At 41.8% G+C, this 26,894-nt stretch overlaps 1 protein-coding gene and 1 non-coding gene across 4 annotated transcripts; both read right to left on the bottom strand.

Annotated features, from left to right (window-relative positions):
* Positions 1 to 539: 539 nt before the first annotated feature.
* Cwf19l1 (CWF19 like cell cycle control factor 1) lies at positions 540 to 26,596 on the bottom strand. Of its 3 annotated transcripts, none has more exons than XM_057778840.1 (14): positions 26,489 to 26,596; positions 23,782 to 23,866; positions 22,612 to 22,690; positions 21,274 to 21,375; positions 19,082 to 19,296; positions 17,227 to 17,345; positions 15,802 to 15,886; positions 14,002 to 14,142; positions 13,028 to 13,139; positions 11,819 to 11,898; positions 7,142 to 7,351; positions 6,286 to 6,405; positions 5,509 to 5,606; positions 543 to 2,437 (listed from the first exon to the last, which is right to left on the bottom strand). In XM_057778840.1, exons 1-14 carry the CDS (start codon positions 26,509 to 26,511, stop codon positions 2,293 to 2,295), a joined length of 1,614 nt encoding a protein of 537 aa, XP_057634823.1. In that variant the 5' UTR covers positions 26,512 to 26,596; the 3' UTR covers positions 543 to 2,292. The 3 variants fall into 3 exon arrangements, with proteins under 3 accessions (XP_057634825.1, XP_057634823.1, XP_057634824.1); XM_057778841.1 differs by having other exon boundaries at positions 22,612 to 22,674; positions 26,489 to 26,540; XM_057778842.1 differs by lacking the exons at positions 21,274 to 21,375; positions 22,612 to 22,690; positions 23,782 to 23,866; positions 26,489 to 26,596 and having other exon boundaries at positions 540 to 2,437; positions 19,110 to 19,235.
* On the bottom strand, positions 6,590 to 6,734 carry LOC130880846 (small nucleolar RNA SNORA12). The gene has a single exon (XR_009057648.1). It is a non-coding gene; the product is annotated as a small nucleolar RNA SNORA12 (small nucleolar RNA).
* Positions 26,597 to 26,894: the final 298 nt, after the last annotated feature.

Here is a 26,894-nt window from a genome sequence, read left to right as displayed (position 1 = left end):
TTAGTCTTCAAATGCACTTTGGTCTCCTGCCCGTCCGCTCAGAATCTCTCCTATAATCCCAAAGCAACCAAGGATAAGGTGTTATTCCAGAGTTAAGACTTTTCTTCCAGACTTGTGAGTTTCCCTTCGGACCTTGCGAATCTTGCTACTTCAACTTTTGTTTCAGACTTGCCAACGCAATGGTTCTAGTTTGGAATTGTTTCTGAGGTGCCCTACAGGGTTGCAAAGACAAGTTTGGGAGAACCCTTGTTCCAGTAAGGCATACTTCTGAGTGGTGGATTGCACAGGAAAAAGTTCCCCGTCTTTCCATTTGAGTGGATTATCTGCTTCTTGGAAACGAGGTTTGTTTTGAGACAGGTCTCATATAGTCCAGGCTGGTCTAGAACTCCACCTAATTCAGGCTTGTGGCACTCCACCAGGCTGTAATGCTAATAACTCAGCACAGAATCAAATTCTCAGTGTCTGTAAACAAGTCAGTGTTGTGGACACTGGTAGTGAGTGGTGTTCCCCCGTTAGTTGGTTCTATTATTTTCATGGATCCCATGGAATTGTAATATCAGGCTTAAAGGCGATAGCAAATGAGCCTCCGAGAACACCTCCCTCAGAGCAGACTGTCACGTATCGGTGTGAACCCTCATTTGCTGTGTATGACCGCTAGGAGTGTGTCCAGTCTCCACAGGAGGGATCTAATTTTATTATGAGATACTAAAAACTACAGCCAGGATAGTGTTAACCGGGCGACCCAAGTTGGTTCCTACAGTTACTTCACTTTTTAAATATTCTATTCTTAAAACACAACTCAAAGTTTGTTGAATTTTTTTTTCCCCTTTTTTGAGACAGGATCTATATAGCCATGTCTGACCTGGAACTCACTATGTAGCTCAGACCTCAAACTCACAGAGATCTGCCTGCTGAGTGCTAAGGGTAAAGACCGGGCCTTTTATTATTTGTAGTTGTAGAATGGTTTATCCCAGGCTTCACAATCTTCAGGTTTCCAAGACTGGTTTGTTTTTCAATGTTGTTTTGTTTTTTAATATGCGAAATGGAGGTCAAGAAATTTTTGTGAGAACTCAGTGAAAGTGTATTTGGGCCTTTAGTGGTCACTAAAGAAGAACAATTATTTTCTTCTGGCTTCAGATCTGCAGCATTCTCCCATGGCCACACTGCTCCTGCTCCACGGACCTACTCTTCCCTGCACCACTGGTCCTTAAACATCTGTAGGGTGGGACTGACTGGACTGGCCCTATTTTATTTGTAATTTCACCATAGTCTATGCCCTGATGATCACCAATGAGTTTGAGATCTATCTAATAGCACTCTGGACACATCTGTTAGATAACTCAGCTATCTTAAACATCTAAGATGTATTTAAAGTCCTGTCACCAATCCCGATCTGCTTGAGTTTTAGAAGTACCTAATGGCAATCTGGGCACATCTATTGGGTAACTCAGGTATGTTAAATACCTAAAACACAGAGAAAACCTCATTTTCTTAAATCTGCCACTTCCTTTCCCAATTAGACTATAAACAAACCAGTTTATCAGTGCCATGCTGGGACATTCACTGACTCTTGGAACTTACAAAAATTCGCAGCATATCCGAGTTAAATATCTAAGAGATGGATTCTCTTATGTGAAAGCGATGCTGTGAGAAAGCAACAGCAAAGGAAGGCCACAGTTTTCTCTGCCCCACACAGACTGAGCTGCCTGTGCCATTCCGGGATAACTGCTAGGCATAAAGCTCTGGTCTCCACTACACACAAAGAATTTCACTTCAGAGTGATAAGCAACATAGGACATTTGTTAAGAAAGCATTCCCTTTTTAGTACTTATAAGATTTGGGGAAGGTTATTTTTGCTTTTTTGGGAGGGGGCGGGGGACAAAGATGTGTCTCACACCATAGCCCAGGCTGGCATGGAACTATGCAGGCCAAACTAGCCTTAGTTCACAGCAATTCTTCTGCCACAACCCCTTAATTTCTGAGATTACAGGCGTGACCAACCACACCCAACCTCAAAAGGTTAAAAGTCCGTGAAGATGTGGACAAACACAGCTGTTCTGAGAAATATGGAGCAGACATTCTTTTCACATACAATTGCATCTCAGAATGACTTCTTTAAAAAAGAAAAAGAAAAGAAAAAAGTCCATCCTAAGCCTCTTGCTGCAGGCAGGTTCCATGGGCAAATATGGAAAAGAGGCAGGGAGGCAGCCCCCATGGGAGACTCTGTAGCTTCATTCTAAAAAGAGGATGTAAGAATTTCCTGTGAAGTTCATAAAGTGTCCTTCTCTTTGCCTAGTCATCCAGAGTGAAGTCAAAAGGTTCAAAGTCTTTCCGGAAGCGGCGAGCCAGGGTCTCCTCCTCTTCCTTACTGATCTGACACTGCCTCCAGTCAGTCTTGTCAGGAACATTGAGAATGGCTTCACTGGCCAGTACCTCCCTGCAAAGAGCGTACGAAGGAAAATGTGAATAGCCACTGAAACCCACCCAGTCCCTTGCTCCTCTCCAGCCGGCTCTCCTCGGTAGCATCTAAGGAGTACGTGGACTTCTTACTCCTTACATTGCTCTCCGGACCTGACTGACGTTTCTTCTCTATTAAAATCACTGCCATATTAAGTGCCCTCTCCTGCCCCATTTATTTCCCCTTCCCTGGACAACTCAGAACTACGGTTTTAGTACTCAGGGTAGGAATACCACATACAAAGTAGACAACAGGCGTCAGAAAAATCAGACTGAATTTCATTCCAAGCTCTGCTACTTGATATCTATGACTTGAATACAACTTCATCTCTAACCCTTGATCTAAGGCTCACTACAGGAGGGCTCCTTATAGGACTTGGTACAGGACAGAAGCCACACACCAAAGCATGTTCCCAGCAGCTGTTCTGTCTCATCTTAAACTATAGCTCTGGCAGTCTGACGAGACAGTGAGTTTGCTGAGGGCATGGTTCAGAGTCACGTCATGCCCATTCTGACTTAAAATTCCTCTGCCTATCCTTCTAGGTGACTCACATTGTATGAGTACACCAAGAGAAGTTCAATGTGAAGAAAACAATTTACTCAGCTTCTAATTTCTAATGGTTTATATTTTTACTTTTAACTTATTTTACTATAGTAGAAAAATCTATTTGGCTCATTTCAACTTTGAAGATAAAATAAAGAGGTGAAAATGAATCACAGCAGTCCCCTGAAAGACAAAGGTTCTAAGCTCAAACCTTGAGCATGTTTCTTCATAGTGTGAAATGAAGATAGAATCACTTTCCCTATTAAGTATAAAACGTATCAATTTGCCGGGCGGTGGTGGTGCACGCCTTTAATCCCAGCACTCGGGAGGCAGAGGCAGGCAGATCTCTGTGAGTTCGAGGCCAGCCTGGTCTACAAGAGCTAGTTCCAGGACAGGAACCAAAAAGCTACGGAGAAGGAGAGAGAACATGAACAAGGAAGTCAGGACCATGAGGGGTGCACCCAACCACTGAGACAGGGGGGCCGATCTATTGGGAGCTCACCAAGGCCAGCTGGACTGCTACTGAAAAAAACATGGGATAAAACCGGACTCTCTGAATGTGGTGGACAATGAGAGCTGACGAGAGGCCAAGGAGAATGGCACAGGAACTTTCATCTGGCGATGGATCGAGAGAGAGACAGAGACCCAATTTGGATCAACCGTCTGAGCTCTTAAGGTCCAAATGAGGAGCAGAAGGAGGGAGAACATGAGCAAGGAAATCAGGACCACGAGGCGTGCACCCACCCACTGTGACAGTGGAACTGATCTATTGGGAGCTCTCCAAGGCCAGCTGGACTGGGACTGAATAAGCATGGGTTGAAACTGGACTCTCTGAACAAGGCGGACAATGAAGGCTGATGAGAAGCCAAGGACAATGGCACTAGGTTTCGATCCTAATACATGAACTGGCTTTGTGGGAGCGTAGCCTGTTTGGATGCTCACCTTCCTGGACCTAGATAGAAGTGGGAGGACCTTGGTCTTCCTGTAGAGCAGGGAATTTGGACTGCTCTTCAGTATCGAGAGGGAGGGGGAGTGGACTAGGGGGAGGAGAAGTGGAGTGGGGATAGGGGGAGGGGAGCGGGGGGAGGGGGCAATATGTGGGAGGAGGGGGAGGGAAATGGGAAACGGGGAGCAGTTGGAAATTTTAAGTAAAAAAGAATAAAAAAAATATATAGAGGTAAAGAAATGTTAAAACAAAACAAAAAAAAAGTATCAATTACATTCGTATTATAAAAACTTTCAGGGTTGAAAACATAAAAACAACTCCCATATCACAAACCATTGTGCTGACTGTACATGGTTGTGTGTACTGGTATATGCTTTATGTCCCCACTGTGCCTACGTACATCTGTTGTTGCAAAGGCAACAAGAAGATTAAACCACATATTTAGAGCATTTAACATATTTGTTCTCATTTATCAATTATCTATTTGAAAAAAAACCCCTCTATTTTCTAGACTTATCCAATGGGGCAATCTCTTGGAGGCTTTCCAAATTAGTCTAAGAATGGCTGAACGCTTATTGGAAGCCAGCTGAAACCATCGGGAATGGCTAGAGATCACCACTGTGTACATTTTCTACTTCCCTCTACACAGGCTTTTAGAACAATGCAGAACAGCAAGGTTGAAGACCTCTCTCATCTTGGTCTTTCACCAAACCTTCACCAGACTGAGGTTTGAACCTTCAAATGTGTGACCACAGGCATACTACACCCAATAGGGTAACCACTAGCCAGATGTGGCCATTTAAATTTAAGCTCTATTTAATTAAATAAAATTAAGAATTCAGTTCTTCAGTTCCATTTTCAATTTTTTTACTATGTATATTTGTTTGTGTGGGTTCATGCATGCCATGGCACCCGTGTGGTCAGAGAACACATGGGTAGAAGTCAGTTATCTCCTACATGTAGGTTCCAAAGATCAAACTAAGTCACGTGGCGTAGCAGCAAGCAATATCATCTCACTGGGTCCTCAGTCCCATTTTCAAGTATCCAACAGCAACATGTAACTTGTGACTACTATACTAGTGCAGCTTTATAGAGCATGTCCATATCTGTATGAAGTTCTGCTGAGCACTGCTCCAGACCATCACTCCTCACGCGAGCAACTGGGCTGACGGAATATAACCAGCAGAACTAGAAAGTTAGATGAGATTAACGCACGTGAAGTTCCCGCCAGTGTCTGACCCAGCACATGCTCAATAGTAGCACTTTATTCTGACAAGGTGCTCTCATCCCATCTTTTCCCTCTATGGTCCATCTGTTAAACCATCACTTACAGACCTTTCATGGTCCATCCTTCTCTGAGTTTCTAAAGTACAATGTTCCTCAAGATTTAATCATGGTACTGTTCAAATTCTCCATCACAAGACTGTATTACTGATCTGCTCTAAAACTGTAAGCTTCTTGGGGACCATTCCCTAGTTGACTTTTCATTGATTACCCATGCAGTCCATCACCGTGTTTATTATAGCTCTAATAAAATATACTAGAGTAAAAACATACAAACCTTCCGAATTGCAAAGGAAAATTCTTTTTAATTCTGTGGAAAAGCTTTTCTCCTGTGTCAAGTTCAACGTAAAAGTACGCGGCTCCTGGCTGTGCAATCTGAAGTAAACAGAGTTGTATAAAGACAAAGAAGATCAAATTTAAAAAGCCTCCTCTTCTGCAAACTTTGATTTAGCAAAGAATTTAGTCTAGAAATTAAAAAAAAAGTGAGATAGTATAAGAGCTAGAGTTTAAAAAGCCAATATATTCCCAGTAGTACCCAGCCTTCAAAATTCCCATTTTAGCAGGTGTCTAATTTCTTTGTTTATTTAATTCATGTGTATTTATAAATGTGTGCCTATTCTCATGTCTGTGATTACATATGTAGGTGTACCCATGTGCCTGTTGAGGCCAAATGTACCGGGTGACTTCTTCAGTGCTCTCCACCTGATGTTTTGACCCTGCACCCTTTCAGTTTGTCTCTACCTCCTCGGAGCTTGGTCACAGGCACCTGTCCTAGCGCTTGACCTTTACAAGGCTGCTGGAGATCAAACTTAAGTCCTTGCCGAACCATCCTTCCAACCCCATGAAATGTCTAACTCCTTATTCTTCCCAGGAAAGCACTAAGACTTTGTTATAATGGTGTCTTCACCTCTAGTCTTGTCAACATCCTACAGTCTAGTACCAAACGACCCTATTATTTAGTATTTTTGGAATAGCTTGACAGTACCTCTGATTCACCTTGTCTAAACCCAGATCTTAACTCCTCCCTGAACATCGCCAACCCTTCCTGCTTCACCTGCTTGATGTCTGAGTGCTCTGGAATTTCCAACAGCTCTATCTGTTGCTCCTGTGCCTGGGTAATGAAGGCATCTTTAATGTCATCTGTAACACAGCAGCTGAGGGGCACAGGAATGACCTGGGTTGGTGTGGGAGAAAAAGAAGAAACTCTATGAACTGATTCCAAAGAAGCTGTCTTTAAAGTCTTAGAGGAGGAGCAAATCCATCACTGGGGTGGAGAGCCACCCCTCAGTAGAGATTCTCCTCAGGCCAAACAGCCTCCATCGGCCTGGCTGTAGGACTTAAACTTATGAGAGCCAGTCACTTATGGGAGCCAATCTGTCAACAGAAAACTCTCAAGAGAGACTCTTTGTCCTTAAGGCTCTGCCGGCTCCTGCATAATGTGCGTGGCAGAGTCAGGCCCATCTGAATACTTAGCAGATGTGCCAGGAAGACGCTACCACCAAAGACACAAATCACTCAACTTCTAGCGGACTACACCCATGCTGGCTGGAAACTATTTTCCTACCTCTAAGCCTTCATTCATGCTGGACTGCCACACAAAATATCCATGTCTTACCATCACGACCCACTTCTCTATCTGCCGTGGAACCTGTTTTAACAACCCACTCTTTCTAAACAGGCACACACTGTTAGTCACTGACCCCAGCATGACCTTCCCCATGAAATCTCTGGGATTATCAGCAGATACTCCTAGCCCTCTAATGAACACTATTTGAGTATTATCATGAAAGCAAGATTAAATGCTCTAAGTATTACATTAAAATTCAACACTGAGGTCAGAACTATTTAGATATTTATCAGTCTCAAGGTCCCCGAAGTGATTTCCAAGTTCCTGGGCAGAAAACACCTACCTGAAGCTGGAGATGATGGCTCCTATAATTTCTTTCAAAAAGAACACAGCGCTTCCCCCGACTCTTAAAGAAACGTTTCAGAGTAGCCTTATACTTCTCCACTTCTTCCACCACCTCTGCCGAAAGCTCGACAACTGACTGATAGTGCCCAATAGGCAGGATGAGAACGTGGTCATCACATAAACCTCCTTTAGCCAGGGCGAGGTAGCACTAAAGAAGAATCACATAGGCAGTTTGAAGGTTGCCTCACTACAGGCCGTGTGAGAGAGAGAACGGCATAAAATAATGCCGTGAGGCGGGGAGGCCGGAAGCTGATCCAAAGGGCACACCTAGAAAGTAAAAGCTCTTCAAGCTTGTTCCCAGCCTTCATCCACAGGATCCAGGGCCAACTGTGTTGTGCGTGTCACAGACCTTGACTCCAGACACCTCCCTAGGCAGTGCCAACCATTAAGATGCAAAACATAAATAAGAAAAGTGCCGCCTCAGTCTGAAAAGAACTGAAAACTCAAAGTGAGACTCCAGCTGTTCTACAGGAGGCCACAAAAAAAGAAGCTTTCAGATTGTCACCTTTAGAAACCAAAACAGGAAGAAACCAATGAAAAACAGATGAACACCACCTGTCTGCAGAAGCATTACACATTAAGCAAGCCTTAGGGAACATCCAGTTCTAGTCATGGGGCCTGGAGTGCAATTAAAACTCTGGTGATTAAACAGGCTTCACTGTAAGTAAAAGGAAAAGGCAATTATCTTTACAGAGCCTGAATATTTAATCTCTAGTAAGGCCCCTGAGGAAGAGGATCTGAGAAATGAGAACTGAATGACTTCCCTGAGACCTGTGATGTTCAACGGGGATTTGTCTAGCCTCGTCACCACACTCAGGATTATCAGCTCTACAGACTGATTCAAGGTGCTCCAATCATGTGACTAAAATCATTATCCTAGATACATCAGGCATGGTATACAGTTACAAAGCTACATACTTGTGATGGCTTGATTGTCAACTTTACTACATCTGGAATTAACTAAAACCCAAAAATGAGGGTCACACCAGTGCAGATTTCTGCTTCATTTGAAGTAAGAAGATCTACTTCTAATCCGGATTTGAGCTGGGAAGACACACCTTTAATCTAGATTTTTAATCCAGGTCTTTGGAGCTGGAAAAACCCACCTCTAATCTGGGCCATACCTTCTGCGGGAAGCCTATATAAGGACATGGAAGAAGGCAGCTTTTACTCTTTGGCTGCTTGCTCTCCCCTTGCTAGCAAGTTCATTCCTTCCTTCACTGACATTAGAGCCTACTTCTTCAGTACTCCAGTACACACTGAAGATCAGCTGAGACATCCTGCCTCACGTACTGAACAACTAGTGGATTCCTGGACGTTCCATTCATAGTCAGCCATTGTTGAATTAGCTGGACCACAGCCTGAAAGTCATTCTAATAAATACCGTGTGTGTGTGTGTGTGTGTGTGTGTGTGTATGTATACATACTCATATATTTATATACATACACATATACATGCATATATACACATGCACACATACATAGAGACAGAGAGATTCATCCTATAAGTTCTGTTACTTTAGAGAACCCTGAGTAATAAAATCCTTGACTGCCAAATTGAATTTATCACTTTAGTCTTTCTTATGCTTAATAAACATCATTTCCCAGTAGTTTTGTTGTATTTTTTAGATAAAGCCTCACTCTGAAACCTAGGCTAACCTAGAGCTCATTATGTAGCCCAGGTGCCTTGAATTTGTAACAATCCTCCTGCCTCAGTCTCCTGAGTGCTAGTATTAAAGGCATGAGCTACAACACTGGGTTAACAATATCAACATTTTAAATCTATTAAATATATAAGCAACACATGATTCCCTTCTCTACTCAATATTCAAAGTAGGGAAAACAGTGAGAAATATTTAAAACAACAGGGTGGGGGGAAGCGGAGCGGATGGGAGAAGGGGAAGGAGGGGAACTTGGATTGGTATGTATAATGAAAAATGATAGTTTGTTTTCTTTTAAAAAATAAAATAAAAATATTTAAAACAGTGAGAAATTAAGAAAATCAACTAAATACACCAACAAACATAGATGAATCTAAGAAATACACAGAAAATTCATCTCGTATGAGTCTTGTGAAACTGCTTCCATTAAACTATACTATTTATAATCAAAAAGGCAGAAAATGGGTTAAAGATGTATCTCAATAGCAGAGTTCTTGCCCAACATGCACAAGACCCTGGGTTCAGTCTCCAACACTATCAAGAAAGGAGGGGAAAGACTTTGAGCAATATTAATGAGGATGTGGAAAAGCCAAAACTCTCATAATGTTGCTGGTGGGAGCATAAAATAATGTCATTTTGGAAATCAGCTTGACAATTTCTTAAAAAGTTAAAACAGACCTGGAGAGAGAGCTTAGCAGTTAAGAGCACATACTGCTCTTGCAGCGGACCAAAGTTCAGTTCCCAGCATCCATGACAGGGGGCTCACAACTTCCTATAGTTCCAGTTCCAGGGCATTCAAGGCCTGAATCCTCAGGCACCTATACTTAGATGTACATATACCAACAAACACACACATACACATGATTAAGAACAAAGTATCGAAAAAAAAAAAAAAAAAAAGAACAAAGTATCGGCTGAGTGGTAGTGGCGCACGCCTTTAATCCCAGCACTCAGGATGCAGAGGCAGGCAGATCTCTGTGAGTTCAAGGCCAGCCTGGTCTATACAGTGAGTTCCAGGACAGCTAGAGCTAAACAGAGGAATCCTGTCTTGAAAACAAAACAAACAAAAAAAAAAAATTGTAAGTTTAAACACAAATTTGCCAAAACAATAACATACAGTTTTATGTTTTCCATTCACAAACACACATACAAATATTACATTATTCCTGAGAGCTATAAAATGCTAACAAATTAAATGTCTATCAAGTGATAAGTAAATAGACAAAAACAATACATCGAGTTCGAGGCCAGCCTGGTCTACAAGAGCTAGTTCCAGGACAGGAACCAAAAGCTACGGAGAAACCCTGTCTCAAAAAATCCAAAAAAAAAAAACCAAAAGAAAAACCAATAAAACAATACATCTATATAAGACACTAACTGGCAATAAAAAGGAATGAAACATTTATACATGAAATACAATATGAATGAAACTTAAGATCCTTTTATGCTAGTCAAAGAAGTCAGACACAAAAAGCATTATTATATGATTTCAGTTCAAATAAATGTTTAAACCCCACAACCCTAAAAAGACACAAGAAGTGGCCAAGGCTGAAGATGGAAACTATTATTACTATAAATGTCTAAAAAATTTCACTGAACTGATGGAAATGTTCTAAACCTCTTTAATCTTATATTTTCTTTCTTTGAGACAAGGGTCTGTGTGGCCTGACTGTCCTGGAACTTGCTATGAACTAGAGCAGACTAGCCTTGAACTCAAGAGATCTACCTATCTCTGCCTCCAGAGTGCTGTAACTGCAAGACATTCTGCAGGACACAGAAGAAAGTGACTGACAAACTGCCAATATAGGCAGAACTGTCTTTGAAATTTCCTGCTTCATGGAAAAGTCTGCCAGATACTATGGGCCTATAGGCTAAAGATGGATGCCCCAATATTACAGAACAACTCTGGGTGACTGTTCAGGCAGTGAGATGTCTCTGTCAATTCTAGAGTTTTGGAAGTTACTTCCAATACACTTCCTGTTTACTTAGGTAATATTATATCCTCCTGGAGTTTTTGATGGAGTTGAAGAATATATAGTTATAGTTTTTCTTAGTTATGATAAAAGATAAAGTAAATATAAATATTGTAACTGATTCTTGCTTGACACCTGTTTTGTTATATGTAATTTTATTATGTTAAATTTAAAACCCTCATTTTTATTTAAACAGAAATGGGGAGGTGATGTGGGATTCCCCTCAGTATGCGGGGATTACCACTGATTAATAAAGAAACTGTCTTAGGCCTGTGCAGGTCAGAACAGAGGTAGGTAAGGAAAAGTAAACTGGATGCTGGAAGAAAGAAGGCAGAGTCAGCTGGGAGCAGATGCGTGGGAACTTTACCCAGTAAGCCACAGCAACGTGGCTATATACAGATTAATAAAAATGGGTTAAATTAAGATGTAAGAGTTAGCTAATAAGAATCTAGAGCTAAAGGGTCAAGCAGTGATTTAAATAATATAGTTTCTGTGTGATTATTTTGGGAATCTGGGCGGCAGGGAAACAAACATGTGGCCTCCTACTACAAAGGTGTGTACATCACACCTGGCATCTAAACCTATGCTATGTGATGGTTACATAATTTAAAAAGCTTACTAAAATATCAATGAATTATACACTTAAAATCGGTAAATTTACTGGGTATGATGGCTCACACCTTAAATCCCAGCACCTGGAGGAAGAGGCAGGAGGATCTCTGTGAGTTTGAGGCCAGCCTAATCTACACAGTAAGTTCCAGGACAGTCAGTGCTATGTAGAGAGACCCTAGAGAAGAAGAGAGGGGAGAAGAGGGGAGGGAAAGGGAAAAAGAAAGGAAAGAAAGAAAAAGAGGGAGGCAGGAAGGGAGGAAGGGAAAAGAAAAGAGTAAATTTGATAAGTAAATTATACACTATGCAAAGTTAGTGAAAACCAAGTAATAGACATTTCTTCTCTGCTACCAATCTATGGAAGTAACTCACATGTGTGCCAATGTTGACCACCAAATGCTTTTCCACTTCAGGGCTGGCAAGGCAAAACCAACAAGGTCCTGGAGGCTGAGCTTCATAGGAAAGAAAGCCAAGTGTTGTTATGACCCAATCACAACAGACATAATCCTCACCCTATAGAGTTTATCCTTGTAGCTGGCAAGATGGCCTGACAGGTAACAGTGCCTGCCACACAAACCTGACAACTTGAGTTCCACACCCAAACCCACAGTAGAAGGAGAGTTTTCTCACTTCCACATACATGCCACAGCAGGCATGCAAGCACACTCACACATTCCAACAACAACAACAATAATAAAAACTTTAAATAGAGAATTCCCTGTTCTTCGTCATTGTCTGATCTATACATACCGCAAAGATTGCAAAGTACTGAATACCCAATGCCTGGCACCATTTTCAATGAAACTAAACCACTATTTGAAGCTTTCTGAACTGATAATCCGCAGGTACATGATCCACATAGAGATCATTACACACTGACTAAAGCAGCATGCAACGGGCAATCAGCTACAATGAGAAAACACTGACCCGGTTGGGGATTGTCTGGCACCCCAATTCTAGTCCCAGCTATGATATCAGCCAGCTACATAACCATAGGTTTACCTTCCTAAGTTCAGATTCAACTCTTTAAAGTAGCAAAGGGAAGAAAGAGGACCTCAGGGGCTGGAGAGATGGCTCAGAGGTTAAGAGCACTGATTGCTCTTCCAGAGGTACTGAGTTCAATTCCCAGCAACCACATGGTGTCTCACAGCCATCTGTAATGAGATCTGGTGCCCTCTTCTGGCAGGCAGGCAGACATGGAAGGAATGTTGTATACATTATAAATAAATAAATAAATCTTAAAAAAAAAAAAAAGAAAAAGAAAAAAAGAAAGAGGACCTCAACGAAAGCTAGCCTGACCATCCTTCCTCTCAGTTTGATTATTCTATTATTTTATGACTCAGGCCAGTCTCACACGACACCATGTTTGACAGACACAAAAGGAGCTTACTCTATATTCTTACAGGAAGAGTCTCAAACAGCCTCAAAGTCAGGTTGTTTATACTATTCTGTTTTCACTTTGCTCCTAATAGCTCTGTAAAATTTTTCTTTGCTAGAAGATGTTCTTAGCAATGCCACTTTCCAAACAACCCTCCACCCTCCAAAAAAGTTACTGCTCCCAAAGGAGTCCAAAGTACTTACGAGGCCTGCGTGGCTGCTTGGCCTGAGGAGGCTTGTTATCTTTGCCTGTGGATGACCGTTTCCTTCCCTGCTTCTCATTCAAATCGAAGAAGAATTGACAGGTAGATTCTTCCTGGAACGGCCAATAGAAAAGCACGCTATTCAGCTGGCCTTTACACAGTAACCGACCACAAAACAATAAGGAACTTTCCTTCCACTCACACATTTCCTCTCAGCCCTGCCCTGCCTAGTCTGGGGAAGAGAAGTATCTTTCCAATTCTGATGCCTCGCCTCCCAGTCCTGTATCCCAGCATCCTTACCCAACCACCAGCACATTTACGTCCTCCGCAATACAAGGCATAGAGCAATTCTTCCCTAAACCAGAGCACTATGAACCCATTGCATTTTCCCCTCTCTCCCAATAATGACATGGAGAAGTTCTAAAATTTCAGACATGAAACAAGTCTAATCCAACTTCAATGAAAGAGAGGAAAAGGTCAAAGAACCATTAGGAGCAAAGATTAAAAAGAGGAGGCAGAAAAGTGATTTTGAGTGAACAGAGAAGTCCAAGAAAGCGGACCGTGCATCCTAACATGAAAACCTGATTGTCCTTGCTTTAGTGGGGAAAAAGCTAATTTCTAAAGTTCTGCTACTGAGAAACTTCTTTAAAGTTCTCTACTAGAAATCATTATAGAAATCATAATCTCTGCTACCAATGGACCTTTGCCTGGAAAACTGAGAATAATCAACTTAAGACAAGGAAAAACAGTATGAATCAACTTGGCCTAAGGCTCAACACTGAACTGCTAACTTCAAAATACAATTAAAAAATTGAGCTTAATTACAATCTATTAGGATTTTCTAAATATTATCATGATTTGCCAAGAGGAAAATCACTGTAAGTCTAAAACTGAACTTGTTTGGTAAAACTGTGGTGAGGAAAGGCATACTTGGGGACAACCTGGCCCCAATCCCAGCCCACAAAAAGAATTCACCTGAGGGTCAGGAATTTGCTTTCCTCCAGCAGCTTCCTTCCCAGACCCTCGGTAAGGACTCTCTGTGACGTCTGGAGGCTGCTTCACCAGCTCTGCTACAGCCATTAGCTTCATGGGGACGATGCTGAACGCATAAAGATACTCCAGGAAAAAAAACATAAAGTTAGGGAAAATACTGTTTGTCTCACTATAATCAACCCAGCTTATGATGACAATTTCACAGAACGCCTCCAACATGAATAAAATCATAATCCTGTTTGTGGCTTTGAGAATACACAGAACTGTAGCAAACGCCATCCCAGTGGCCTCTGCCATGACTAATGAGGGCTCACACAGCAATGAGAAACAAATCACATTCCCAGCCCTTAAAGAGACTAGGTCCTTCACTAAGGGGAACAATGACAACCTCACTACAAGGCTCAGGGGGACTTGTTTTGTAAGCCTTGAAGACAAACTCTGTTCCTGTCACTGCATCTTTTGTCTATGTGGACTTTGTCAACAGAATCGTGACACTCCCTTTCCATGTTCTTCATGAGCAACCCAACTGGACAAGGTAAACCTTTCGTCTCTGACACTACACAATTCACACACATGTTGATACATTTCCTTGGGGACTAGCAGCAAACAAGAGAATAAGTCATATATACTTTATAAATCTTGGACTAATGGCGTAAGATAGAAAACTTTAGGCATGAATATATGCTTTGCCTCAACACAATATGGGAAATAAAAAAACATCATAAGGATACCCTACCTTCCATTTAACTGTATTGGGGAAAACCCCGTACTATTCGGAGTATAGAATAGCGAAAAAGAAAAACATGCACAGCTGGTAAGGATATAGACTAGAACAAAATTTTGAGACCAATAGTGCTTGTCAAGTTAAAACTGTGCACTTTTGACTCTTAAGACATGCACTCCACTGTGCATCTCTGAGACTGAGAGAGCCTGAATCACAGAGCACTGCTCAGCCTGAAAGGTCAGCTTATAACACTAGTCTACACCTGCCAGGAACGGCTGCAAAGCGTAAAACAGAAAGAGTGAACACGAGGCTTACTTACCTTTTAAACACTGTTGATAACATGCTATGAAGGCTAGAGAGGAAGGTTCTTCTATTTTCTTATTGGATTGCTTTTGATTTTAGCTGTCTCACTCAGCAGTCTAATTTTTAGCACTAGCAAAACATTCCCAGAGAAGCAAAGCATACCACCTACTTTACTGATTTATTTTTTTCCCATCTGCACTATTTTCTAGATTCCAGGTATAGCTAATAATTCAAAATCCAAGGAAGGCTTAATACACACACACACACACACGTTTCAATTTGTTTGCTGATACTGTTGTTTTAAGACAGGGTCTTACTTTGTAACCTCGGCTGGCCTGGAACTCACTATGTAGACCAGGCTGGCCCCGCACTCACAGTGATCTGTCCATCACTGCCTCCCAAGTGCTGGAATTAAAGGTATACGCCACTGTACCAAATTTTACGAATATTCCTGAGAAGACTGAAGTGAAGTGAAGCTGCTAGAAACAAGCAAGCATTTCATCTGAGAGCAAATGCACGCAGCAACAGAAGCAACCACATGGATGTGGATGGAAAGCAACAGTCTCTTAATCTGCTGTATCCCAGGGCGCCAGGCCTTTCTCCCAGACCTCCTACAAAGCACTCAAGAAAACCTGCCTTTACAAAGGAGTTGCTGAAGCTGCTGGGAACGCCCAGAAGATCTGAATGCCAAACTAGAGAAAAAACACTTCCCAAGCAGATGATAAAGCATAACCAACAAACACCCAAATCTTTACCTTTTTCTTTTCCAGATTCCCAACATTTGCCAGTGCTATGAAGCGGGTGGCATGCTGTGCACTTTCTTGTAGAACAACATGGTTTCTAAAATGTATATGAAAGATAACAGATCTCAGTCACTCTATTCTATTTCACAGAGCAATAGGTTTCATTATCGCATTTTATATATGACTCTTTATACTTTGCTTTAATTCATGACCTTCCCCTTACCACCTGCCCTGGTTCTCTTCCTACCCTCAAGTAGCCCTTCCTTCCTTCATGTCATCCTAAGCAAGACTACGGATAGTGATGAGGGACAGGACAAAGGGAGTCCTTGACTGCTGTCAGTGGGAAAGTGAGTGGTGCAGCACGGGGAGGCCTCTCATAGGCCAGGCAGAGCCACCCTATGACCCTGAAGTGCCACTCGGCTTCCATTCACACATCCACATCCGCAGTTCCTGCTACATTCTTCACTTGGGATAGAAGAACTACCTGACTGTGCAACAGAAGAGTGGATTTTAAAAACAGTGCACATACACAATGGGATTTCCAACCATAACTAAAGATGAAAGCATGACATTTGCAAGGAAATGGACTGAACTAGAAATCATATGTTTAGAAAAACTACTCAGAAAAATAAATACTATACGTTTTCTCTAAAACCTATGTTTAAAAGTATGAGTTGGATGGTGGTGGCACACACCTTTAATCCAGGACTCAGGAAGCAGGGGCATATGGATCTCTGTGAGTTCGAGGACAGCCTAATCTACATATTAAGTTTTAGGACAGCCAAGGCTACATAGAGAGACCCTGTCTCAAAAACAATACAAAACAAAAACTAATGAACAAAGAAAAAGAAAACAAACCACCAAAACCAACAACAAGAACAGGACCTAAGGATCGACAATGATTACCCAGCACTGTAATGGTAGACCCCAAACTTCTAAGGTCATAGTCTAACCTCTTTTATTTCATTAGGAAACAGAGAGAAAATTAATGACTTATGAGGGTGGTGTCTCATGGGAAATGTCCTCCAGACACTCATGTGTTTTTGAACACTTAGTGGAGCTATTTGGGGAACGTTGGGTGGAGGAGCCTCGTTGGAGGAAGTATGTCACGAGCTTTGAAGGTTTAGAGCCTTGGCCCACTTCCTGGTCTGTCTTTCTCTGCTTCCTATGTGTAGATAAAATGTGATCAGCCAGCTCCCTGCTCCTGCTGCCGTGCATCCCCTCCCTGGTGTATTCCCCTGGAATTATAAGCTGAAATAAACCCTTTCTTCCTAAAGTTGCTTTTGGCCATGAGATTTTACCACAACAACAAAAATGAAGCTAATACAGTCAATCACTTACTCTGGTGCCTTAGTACTAGAAGGAACCAAGATATATGGCTAAAAGTGAACAAGATGATGGTACATTTGTAGAGACGACCCCTGAGATGTTACTCACCGGTACGGAAGTCTCTCATAATATGACTTTTCCAAAGCAGCAAAATGATACCTTGGTTTCAAGCTTGCGGCAAGTCTGGAGACCAAAGCTGAGCCACACTTTTTGGTATCCACTCCTCCCTAGTAAATGGGAACCTGATTATCAACACAGACTCAGGAATTATGAACAAATACAAAGAAACAAGAAAGCATTTTGAAATATCTTTCTAATCCATACACAGATACAAATGTGGACTGCAGGATTTGCAGTGAACTGCATAGCTAGGGCAATCAAACACATAAAAGTATTGGACTATTACAATTACAGAAGCAGCACAATTGTTTGAAATCAGTGGACACATGGCAAGGCAACCCTCCATGATAACCTCTAAAACACTCACTAAGAGCTCTTTCTGAAGAGAGGTCTCTCCCTACAGCCTATAAATTATGTCTCCATAAATATGCTTTTAAGGGTACCTATGAATCTGAGAAAGGCAGACAGATCTCCGTGAGTCCAAGGCCAGGCTGGTCTACATAGCAGGTTCCAGGACAGCCTGGGCTACACAGATACTGTCTCAGATAAAACAAAATAGAACAAACAGAAGCTTGCAAATAAAGACATTTTGTTATGGTGGACTTGCTCCTAGAACACTCCTAGCTTTTGTCTGATGCTTTCCTTCTTCAGTTTTTGCTAAAAGGTGGGTAACTGACCTTGAACTTAGCTGTAGCATCACAATGATTAGCTAACTATATCGCTTTCTTTCCCATAAAATCTTATATGGGCCAGGCATGGTGGCACACACCTTTAATCCCAGCACTTGAAAGGCAGAGGCAGGTGGATCTCTCTGAGTTTGAGGCCAGCCTGGCTTACACAGTGAGTTCTAGGACAGCCAGAGCTGTTACACAGAGAAACTCTGTCTCAAAAAAACAAACAAAACAAAAACTAACAACAAAAAATTTTATATGGTTATTTATAAACTTTGACCAAAGTTCCCCCCCTGCTGATTTTAGCTCTCCCCCAAATAAGGGGCTTCCTTTGTAGAAGCAGAGTAACCAGAGGTCAGCAGAAGGAGATGTTAGGCTCTCTTCCTTTCGTCATCCTCCTGGCTGATTTTTATGGTCATGGACACTTAGTGCTAAGTCAGCAAGGACGGGCACACAACGCCACCCTGGAACATCATTCAGTGACGAATCTACTGGGAGGGCTTATTCTCAAATTCAGTCTTGCCTTTCCCTCCACTGAGGCTCAGCTGAGCTTCCGACCTTACACAACCTTTCCAGGGTCTCCCTTAGGCCACGCCTATCTGTCATAGCTTACTGGTAGCAGCCCATTTTCAAGACTATAAATACTTAGGTAGGTTCCAGGGCATCCCATGCTAGTGTTACTACCAGAGATTTCATATTCAGCACCTTGCTCTTCCCATCTGTAGATATTTACATTGCTGACACAGCGTTACAATGACCCAATTTTACAATATATTTTGATAGCCAAAAAACAATATTTTTGAATGAAAAGGGTTAAGTAAATGCAACTGGAGAGATGCCAATAGCTATAAATCTTCCCACTGGGAATTAATAAACTTGCAAAATGCATAAAGAAAAAGGTAAAAGGAGGATACTGTTAGAAAACGCAGTTTCAAAAACCATTCACTTTTAATTATGATTCAGAAATCTCATCTGTAAATTATATTTTTATGAGATCAACTTCTGTTTTTGTCAGTAAATGTAGCTTTTAGAATCTTGAAAGTGTTCACAAAACACTTCTAGGAAAAAGTACTATGAGTTAAAATATTCAAAATAAAGAGAAAAACTTTAAAGGCCCAACTTAAACCAGTGTAATTTGCTTTAAAATTTTCAACTGAACAAGCACTACTCACAGAAGAATTCCCAAAGCTCCCCACATACTTGGGCCATGGGGACGTGAGCAAGATATCAACACCCTTAAACTGGGATGCCGAACACAGCATTGTTCTCAAAGAAGACACGTCCGTGGGACTAAAACTGTAACTGGGGACTGGCTCATCTAAGGACTCTGTCCCACTGAGATAGACAATCTGCAGTCCCGAGCTTCCAGTGAAGACACCTTTTCGACCTGGGTCCAAAGAAAAATGAATGAGTTTTAGTGAAAACTGTGAAGGAAATGTGCCACTTACTCTCTCTCCCCATGCTTCCATCTCCTGGCTCTCCGCCCTTCTACACACCTGAAGGAGTGTGACTCCTACAGCCCCACCTGGCTCCCAGGGGCCCAGACTGCGTGGTTCTGACAATATTCCTATTCCATAAAGTTTGAGCAGCTCTTAAGTGGTGGCTGCTGGTCACTGACTGAAACTGCCAGTGTCTGCACACTGACCTGTCCTCCAGCACCTACTTGTCCCCCGCCCCCATGACAGCCTCTTACCGGGCTACTATTATCTCCTTGCTTCCCTCACTCTATTTCCTCAACAGCTTGACCCTGTAGGCAGCTTTATTTTTTATCTTTGTAGTACCAACTCCCCAAATTTGATACCAATGGATGTTGGAGAGAAAGAACTATCAAATTATACACAGCTGCAGTGTTTCGGGCTATCACAGGCCCACCAACAAGACCACTGTTGAAAGAGGTGGCTCAGTGGAATTCGCTTAATAAAATGGTTGGTAAATACAACAGTGTTCTTATACAAACCAGAAAAACACACTGATGGTGACCAGTCAGCCCTGCAAACATATCGCTAATAAATGGGTTTCACAATGTCTGCTTCACAGCAGCTAAAAACCACTATGCAGAGGACTGGAGAGAGGGCTCGGCCACGAAGAGCACTTGCTGCTCTTTCAGAGCATGTGGGTGTGGTTCCTAAGACCCACATGGTGGCACAAAAGTCTCTAATTCTAGTTCCAGATCTCCAAGAGCACCAGGCACACACGTGGTACACACACACACATATATTATATAGGCAATACACCCATACACAGAAAATAATAATTCTTATTTTTTGAGGTGGCTCAAGGAAAGGTGTTCTGCAAGTCTAAAAGTGTGAGTCCAATCTTTAGAAGTCATATAAAGGTGAGGGAAGAAAAGCAACTCCAAAGGTGTCCTCTGATTACCACACTTGCATTAGGCAAATATATGTACACACATAACTAATAATGATGAAAAATTTAAGATCAATAAGCATGGGGACTATAGCAACAATTCAGAGGCAGAGCACACACTTAGCAAATGTATGAGACCCCGGTTTAATCTCCAGTAATGCAAATAATAACATAATAAACTTTAAATCATGTAAGAAAAAAGTTTCCCTCAACAATCTGACTAAAGGATTTCATGTGACTGGAGAAAGTTGAAATTGCTCCCGTGAGGGCCACATCTGACAGGCCTGAAGATGATGACAAACTGTGGCAGGCTGAAGCAGGGCACGTCTAACAAAGGAAATACAGAAGCTAGAGATACAAGACCAAAAGAAATGTGAAGGACGCATCTTAGAAAGCAATGACATAAATGATCCAGACACAGTAAACTAACAGCAGAGGGTGGGGAGGGAACAATAGCAAAACTTGACAGTTGCTTTTATCCTGACACTGAAGAAATGCAGGGGGCTATAAACAGCTTTAACTTAGAATTAGAGAGACCCTTAACTAGGAAAAGAGACAAAAGAATGAAAAAGCCCAAGAAGGAACACTAAAAATTTAAGTAGCCAAAGCCTTAGACTGAAGCCTAGAGTAAAGTTAGTTTGCTAAACCAGCAGGCAAGGTGTATGTGCAGGAGCAAGTCCTGAAGGAAAGACGGGATGTGTGCCCCGCGTTCTCCACACTGTGAGCAAGGCACTGACCACCCAGTTGGAGGAGAAAGCATGCACAGGGCTACAGGAACACAAGATTAGGGGAATAGCAAACTGAGGAGAAAGAAACATCACTGTCCAAAGGGATACAGATGCAGACTTAGAGGGAAAACCTTCCCCAGAGGGAAAAACAAAACCAACGCCTAACTTTGTCAAGCAGTAATGGCAGAAGAATCCAGTCAAAACTCCTCCTGAGAGACTAATTTCTGGAAATATTTTACTAAATTCATTACCAACAACAAATATTAACTCACCCAGGTAAGTGATGTTTTCAGCTAGTTCACACCCATCAGCATCCTGGAAATATTGTACTGTCTCCTGGTTGTTGGCACCAAGCACATATGTCTGAATAGGAGCTAAGAGGGAAACAGACATGGCACCATATGGTTACTGGATCTGTTCTGACATTCCAGAAATGTTTCCTCATTAGTAAAACAGTCACAACGAGAGTAAAGAGTTCCTTCCACAGCCATTCACATGCTCACCACTGAGGATTCCTAATCTAATCCTGGTGGCTTGACTACTTACTAAATAATATCACTAGGCTGATGAATTACCATCTTAAAGTACACAGTCAATGTACTTTTAATAAAATTTTATAATTTTATAAAATTTATAAAATTTAATAATATTTTAATAAAAGCACTTGACAGGGCTGGAGAGATGGTTCAACAGTTAAGAGTACTATTTGCTCTTACAAAGGACACGGGTTCAATTCCCAGCACCCACATGGTAGCTTACAACTGTCTGTAACTCTGGTTCCAGAAGATTTGGCACCCTCCCACAGATATACATGCAGACAAAACATCAATGTACATAAAAATAAATAAATCTTTTTTTTTTTAAAGTGAGCTAAGAATTCAGTTCTCTGGAAATAAAGAAAAAATATTTTTTTAAAAAAGCACTTCATGAAAAAGCTCAAAAACAATGAAAGGGCATGCCAGTTCCACTTTTCAATTCTTGACGATCTAAGTGAGTATTCTTTTGACAGAATGAAACTGAACAAAATTCAAAATGTGGGAAAAAAATGGATTACACATATGCATCCTCTTCTGCTCAATGCAGAGTTCAAGTAAGACATACTACTCTTCGTTATTTTTGCTTTGTTTAAACAGTCTAGACATGCAGGCCAAATTGGCCTGTCCCGGATTTATGATACTTCTACCTTAGCCTTTCAAGTGTTAGCACCACAAGCATGTGCCACCAGGGGCAAGAGAGAAACTCTCTCTTTTTTAAAAAAATATTTATTTATTTATTTATTTATTTATTTATTTATTTATTTATTTATTATGTATATAATATTCTGTCTGTGTATATGCCTGCTGGCCAGAAGAGGGCACCAGGCCCCATTACAGATGGTTATGAGCCACCATGTGGTTGCTGGGAATTGAACTCAGGACCTTTGGAAGAGCAGGCAATGCTCTTAACCTCTGAGCCATCTCTCCAGCCCCGAGAGAAACTCTCTGAAAGCAGCTATGCTCAGCAATGCGTGAGAGAAATCTTCAGCAACTAATATGTGAAAAGCAACCCAACAACTACAGCCCCTGACATTTGGTTAGAAATCATACATTAAAGAAAAATAATTTCTGTACCTTTCTTGTTGCCAGTTTTATAATCCTCCCACTCAGCATCTTGGGTAGAGCCAAAGAAATTTCCTACACACAACAGCAGCTAAAATGAGTTTTTTAAAGATATATGAGATTAAAACAATAAATTAAACAGCACATTATTCACTGTGATAATCAGTTAACTACTCTACTTAGTAGTCTCAAACCAAGTATTTATTCTTCGATTTGTAGAATGTGAAAACATCTTTAAGAACAGTTAACTGATAAACTTTTGAATTATCAAACTATGATGCACTGACAATCAAATCTAAGTTGGGGGCGGGGGAGAGAGTGGGGAATATGAACTTTGAGAAGGCAGAACTAAAGTGCTTTCCAAAGATTCCCAGCGCCTCTCTATCCTCCTTCCCTGGAACACACAGTGGTACTGAAACAGACATTTAAAGAATCCCTCTGTGAAATATGAAACTTAAATATTAGACTTCAGAAACAAGGAGCTTAAGAACACCACATTTGCCTACCATTGTTTTTACCTTTAACGTAATGAACAAATTCTCCCCACACCCACAATACTCTTCTGTAGTCTAAGGACTCAAAATCTACTTGGCAACCATATACAACATTCATTTCCAGTTCTTTCCCTTGTGAAGCATTAGCACATCTGTTACCTGATTTAATCCATAGCACACACTCATGAAGTAGATCTGTGCTTACCAAACCCAGGTGCCAGAACCACCTGGTTCTGTTCAGTTTGCTTGTTTTGGTTTGGGTTTTGGTACAGTAAGATAGTAACAAGACTGAAATTCAATCAGTGTAAAAAAGTGGACAGTAAACAGCTCTCCTTTTCCCATCTGTCCGTTAGTCCACGGTTACTAAGTTCATATTATAAATAAATAGATAAATTCAACCTAACAACAAAAGGGAGAGTCAACCATGAAATTAACAAAGGATCCCCCACTTTAATGTTTGACTAGAGTAGTAAAGTACCAGTAAGAATGGTCAACTTGCCGGGCGATGGTGGCGCACGCCTTTAATCCCAGCACTCGGGAGGCAGAGGCAGGTGGATCTCTGTGAGTTCGAGCCCAGCCTGGTCTACAAGAGCTAGTTCCAGAACAGGCTCCAAAGCTACAGAGAAACCCTGTCTCGAAAAACCAAAAAAAAAAAAAAAAAAAAAAAAAAAAAGAATGGTCAACTTACGTCAAAATTCCCACTTTTCTTCTGAATTGTTCGAACTCTATTGAATAAAACATCAAACTTTCCTTCAACATCTCCACAAGCCAAACTGCAAACGAGAGATAAACATTATAGCAATTCAGGAACCACAAGGACCTGCTAGGCTTGGCACACATGTACTTGTCTTCTGGAACAGAGACGTGGCACAGTCTCGGCAGGTATCTTCTACTGTTGGCACATTTCAACTCTTACTAGCCACCAGGTGGATCTTCCTGGAGATCTCACCAACACCTCAACTCACCATAGCTAAAATTTAGCTCTTCCTTCTTCAAGACTGAGCCAGCTCCTTCTAATTCCCAAGACCTGTGGGTAGGTTTATCACCAACATGGTCACTAAGAGTCAACAAGTCCTTATTTAATCTGAATCCAAGCAAGTCTTTTCTCCAAACACTTTTCCTAAGCATTCTATTCTTTCTGCACTACACAGGGAACACAAACTGAACAACTACACTATGCAAAGTTCAATAACACGCTAGAATCACAGCAGGAGGAAGGCTCCTGTAGTCTCGGAGAGTTTAGATAGGGACGGGAGGTAGCCTAGTGCTAGGGAGCTGGAAGAGGAAAGGACAGGAGCGGAGAAGGATGAGGTAGACTACCCCAAGCTGTCAAGTGACTTGTCCTGAGTTCTGACTTACATAGTTTTTGTTTGTTTGTTTGTTGTTTGTTTTTACGTTGGGAGAGGTATTATATTGGGGAGGGCATATGTGTGCCACAGCGCTCATGTGAAGGTCAGAGGAGAACCAGAGTTAGTTCTCTTCTCCCACCATGTGTGTCATCAGGGAATGCACTCCGGGCATCGGGCTTGGCAGGAAGTGCTCTACCCACTGAGCCATCTTACCAGCCCTTATTGTTTCTATTGTTTTTCAGTATATCTCCCTGGTGTTTATTGTTCCAACCAATGAACACTTTCAAGCAAGTTAGTGATATGATTGTACATGCTTCATCAATACTTTTAATAACAGTGAATGATGGTCTAGAGGAACAGTTAGCTACAACCCAAGTGTAGACAAGAACAACGGCTGATGAACACAGGAAGGAAAAATCAGATGAGAAACTTAAGAGTCTGAACACAAACTAAGGAAAGAAGTAGGAAGGGAAACGAAGGGGAAGTAGGAACGGAAGGAAACAAGGCTGAGCAACAGAGTTTTGATGCGGCAGAAGCAGAATCCAACAGCCTGGCTAACTGGTTCGGGATCCAAGGCAGATGCTACAGACCCTCCAGTACCTGTGCTCATTCCACATACCTCCATTGGCTTAACACTCCTTCCTCAGGTCTTACAAGGTACCCATTCATTTTCTCATGCCACATACAGCCATTGATTTAATGCTCCTTCCTCAGATCTTATAAGGTACCCATTTCTTGTAGCAAGTTTTCCTCAGGTCCTCGCCTGTCTTTCCAATGCTTTCTTTTAGTTTCCTTAACTGAACTCTCTCCAAACTGCCAACAGATCCCTCTCTTCTCTGCTATTCTCTAAGAAAGTTCTCTGCCCTAACAGCCCCTCTGCACTCATCCTCAAAGCCTTTCCCATTCACCAAAGCCGAGTAAATCTCTGGAGCTTTCCTGGTGAGCTGAGATGGGCACTCTTTCTCAAAATATCAAAATGTGCCATTTCAGAACAAACTCTGCCATAATGATTAAGCAATCTGATTTATTCTCTAAGCACCTCTAAAAATCTTTTCAAGCCCCACTGACTAACAATTCCTGGGAGGTACATTCAATATTCATTATCTGGTGTGAGTCCTTTTACAGTGTTTTCTGATCCCAATGATGTAAGATGGAAATCTGTGACCTTACAGTGGGAGTTCCTCACAACCAAAACACCACCAAGCCCTACTGACTGCACCTGTACAATAAACCATCAATTCCTAAACTTTCCCTCTGCCATTATTCTAACTAATCCTAGCTTCCTTCTACTTTGGCTCTGATTGGTTTCCCACCTTTCAAGCAGAATCACTTTCCACAACGAAAACTGGATCACGCTAAGGAGCTTTTAAACATTTCGGTGACTTCTCTGGGATAACGACAATATTTACCAGAATTAAATCTTCACGTTCTCAGGAAAGCCTTAATTCCTTCCATTAAGTCAAGTATCATCATATATCCTCCAGAACCGTCAACTTATTCCTACATTTTCCGCATTTGTTGACACCTGTTCTTCTGGTCGAGACTATCAGCTATCAAGGCAGAAACTCATTCGTGCAACGCTTGGCACCATGCATGACACACTACCGCTACTCAGTCATCTTTCTGAATAAAGTCTTGTCTTCGCTAACCGACCCCGCCACAACAGTACGCCGGGACAGGGGGAATGACTATCCTGTCTGTCAATACCCATCAGTGCACCCGATGTCTCCAAGTATTTGGTTAATCAATAAATGCCACGAGGGGAGAAATGAAAGGGAGATGATTTGTAACCGACAGGGTAGGCCTAAAAACAGGAAGTCTGGTTCCGCAAGTTTTTATCTCTCCGGGAGAGACTCTTGAAGACACTAGGGTGGAAAAACGACAGAAGGAGCGCTGGAAGCCTCCACTCCGGCTCCCAGCAGCCAAGCGACCTCCCCTCCGTCTTCCCTTCCCGGTGTAGGGAACGACCCCTCCTTCTACAACCGCCTCTCTCCCCTTTGCCTTTCCCCGCTAGGTTCCTGAGTCTTCCGATGCAAGGTAACTCACAGACGCAGGGGCTGCTGAGCCATCAGTGATTACTGCCTGTACTGAGACAGTCACGCAAAGCTGGAAACACAAACACGCGCTCAAGGTTAGAATGCCAGAGCGCGGAGCGCGGAAATATGGCGTCACTCAGATCAGCCAATGAGAAACCACCTATCTACAGTGAGGGCAGAGGGACAAATCTCTACGCGGTTTTGCTTTAAAAGGAAAACTATAGAGACAGTGAAAGGGTTGGACAAACGAAAAACAAATTATTGTTTTTGTTTGTTTGTTTGTTTGTTTGTTTGTTTTAGAAACATTTGGAAATTAGTGAACTAGTAGTCTCTCTCTCTCTCTCTCTCTCTCTCTCTCTCTCTCTGGTTCTGGGATCTAAACAATAGATCTCATGAAAGAGCAAGCTCTCTTAACA

Source organism: Chionomys nivalis, chromosome 8, assembly GCF_950005125.1.
Source record: "Chionomys nivalis chromosome 8, mChiNiv1.1, whole genome shotgun sequence".
Classification (NCBI taxonomy): Eukaryota; Metazoa; Chordata; class Mammalia; order Rodentia; family Cricetidae; genus Chionomys; species Chionomys nivalis.
The sequence above is the reverse complement of the archived record's forward strand: the minus strand, read 5'-3'. Positions and strand labels throughout refer to the sequence as shown.

Excerpts from the sequence above, each read along its gene's own strand:
- Cwf19l1 (XM_057778840.1), bottom strand. The coding sequence starts at position 26,511 with ATGGCTCAGCAGCCCCTGCGTCT. Across the intron at positions 22,691-23,781 it reads AGAAAAGTGGGAATTTTGAC|CTGCTGTTGTGTGTAGGAAA; the intron begins GTAAGTTGACCA and ends AACTCATTTTAG. Across the intron at positions 15,887-17,226 it reads TATGAGAGACTTCCGTACCG|AAACCATGTTGTTCTACAAG; the intron begins GTGAGTAACATC and ends TATACATTTTAG.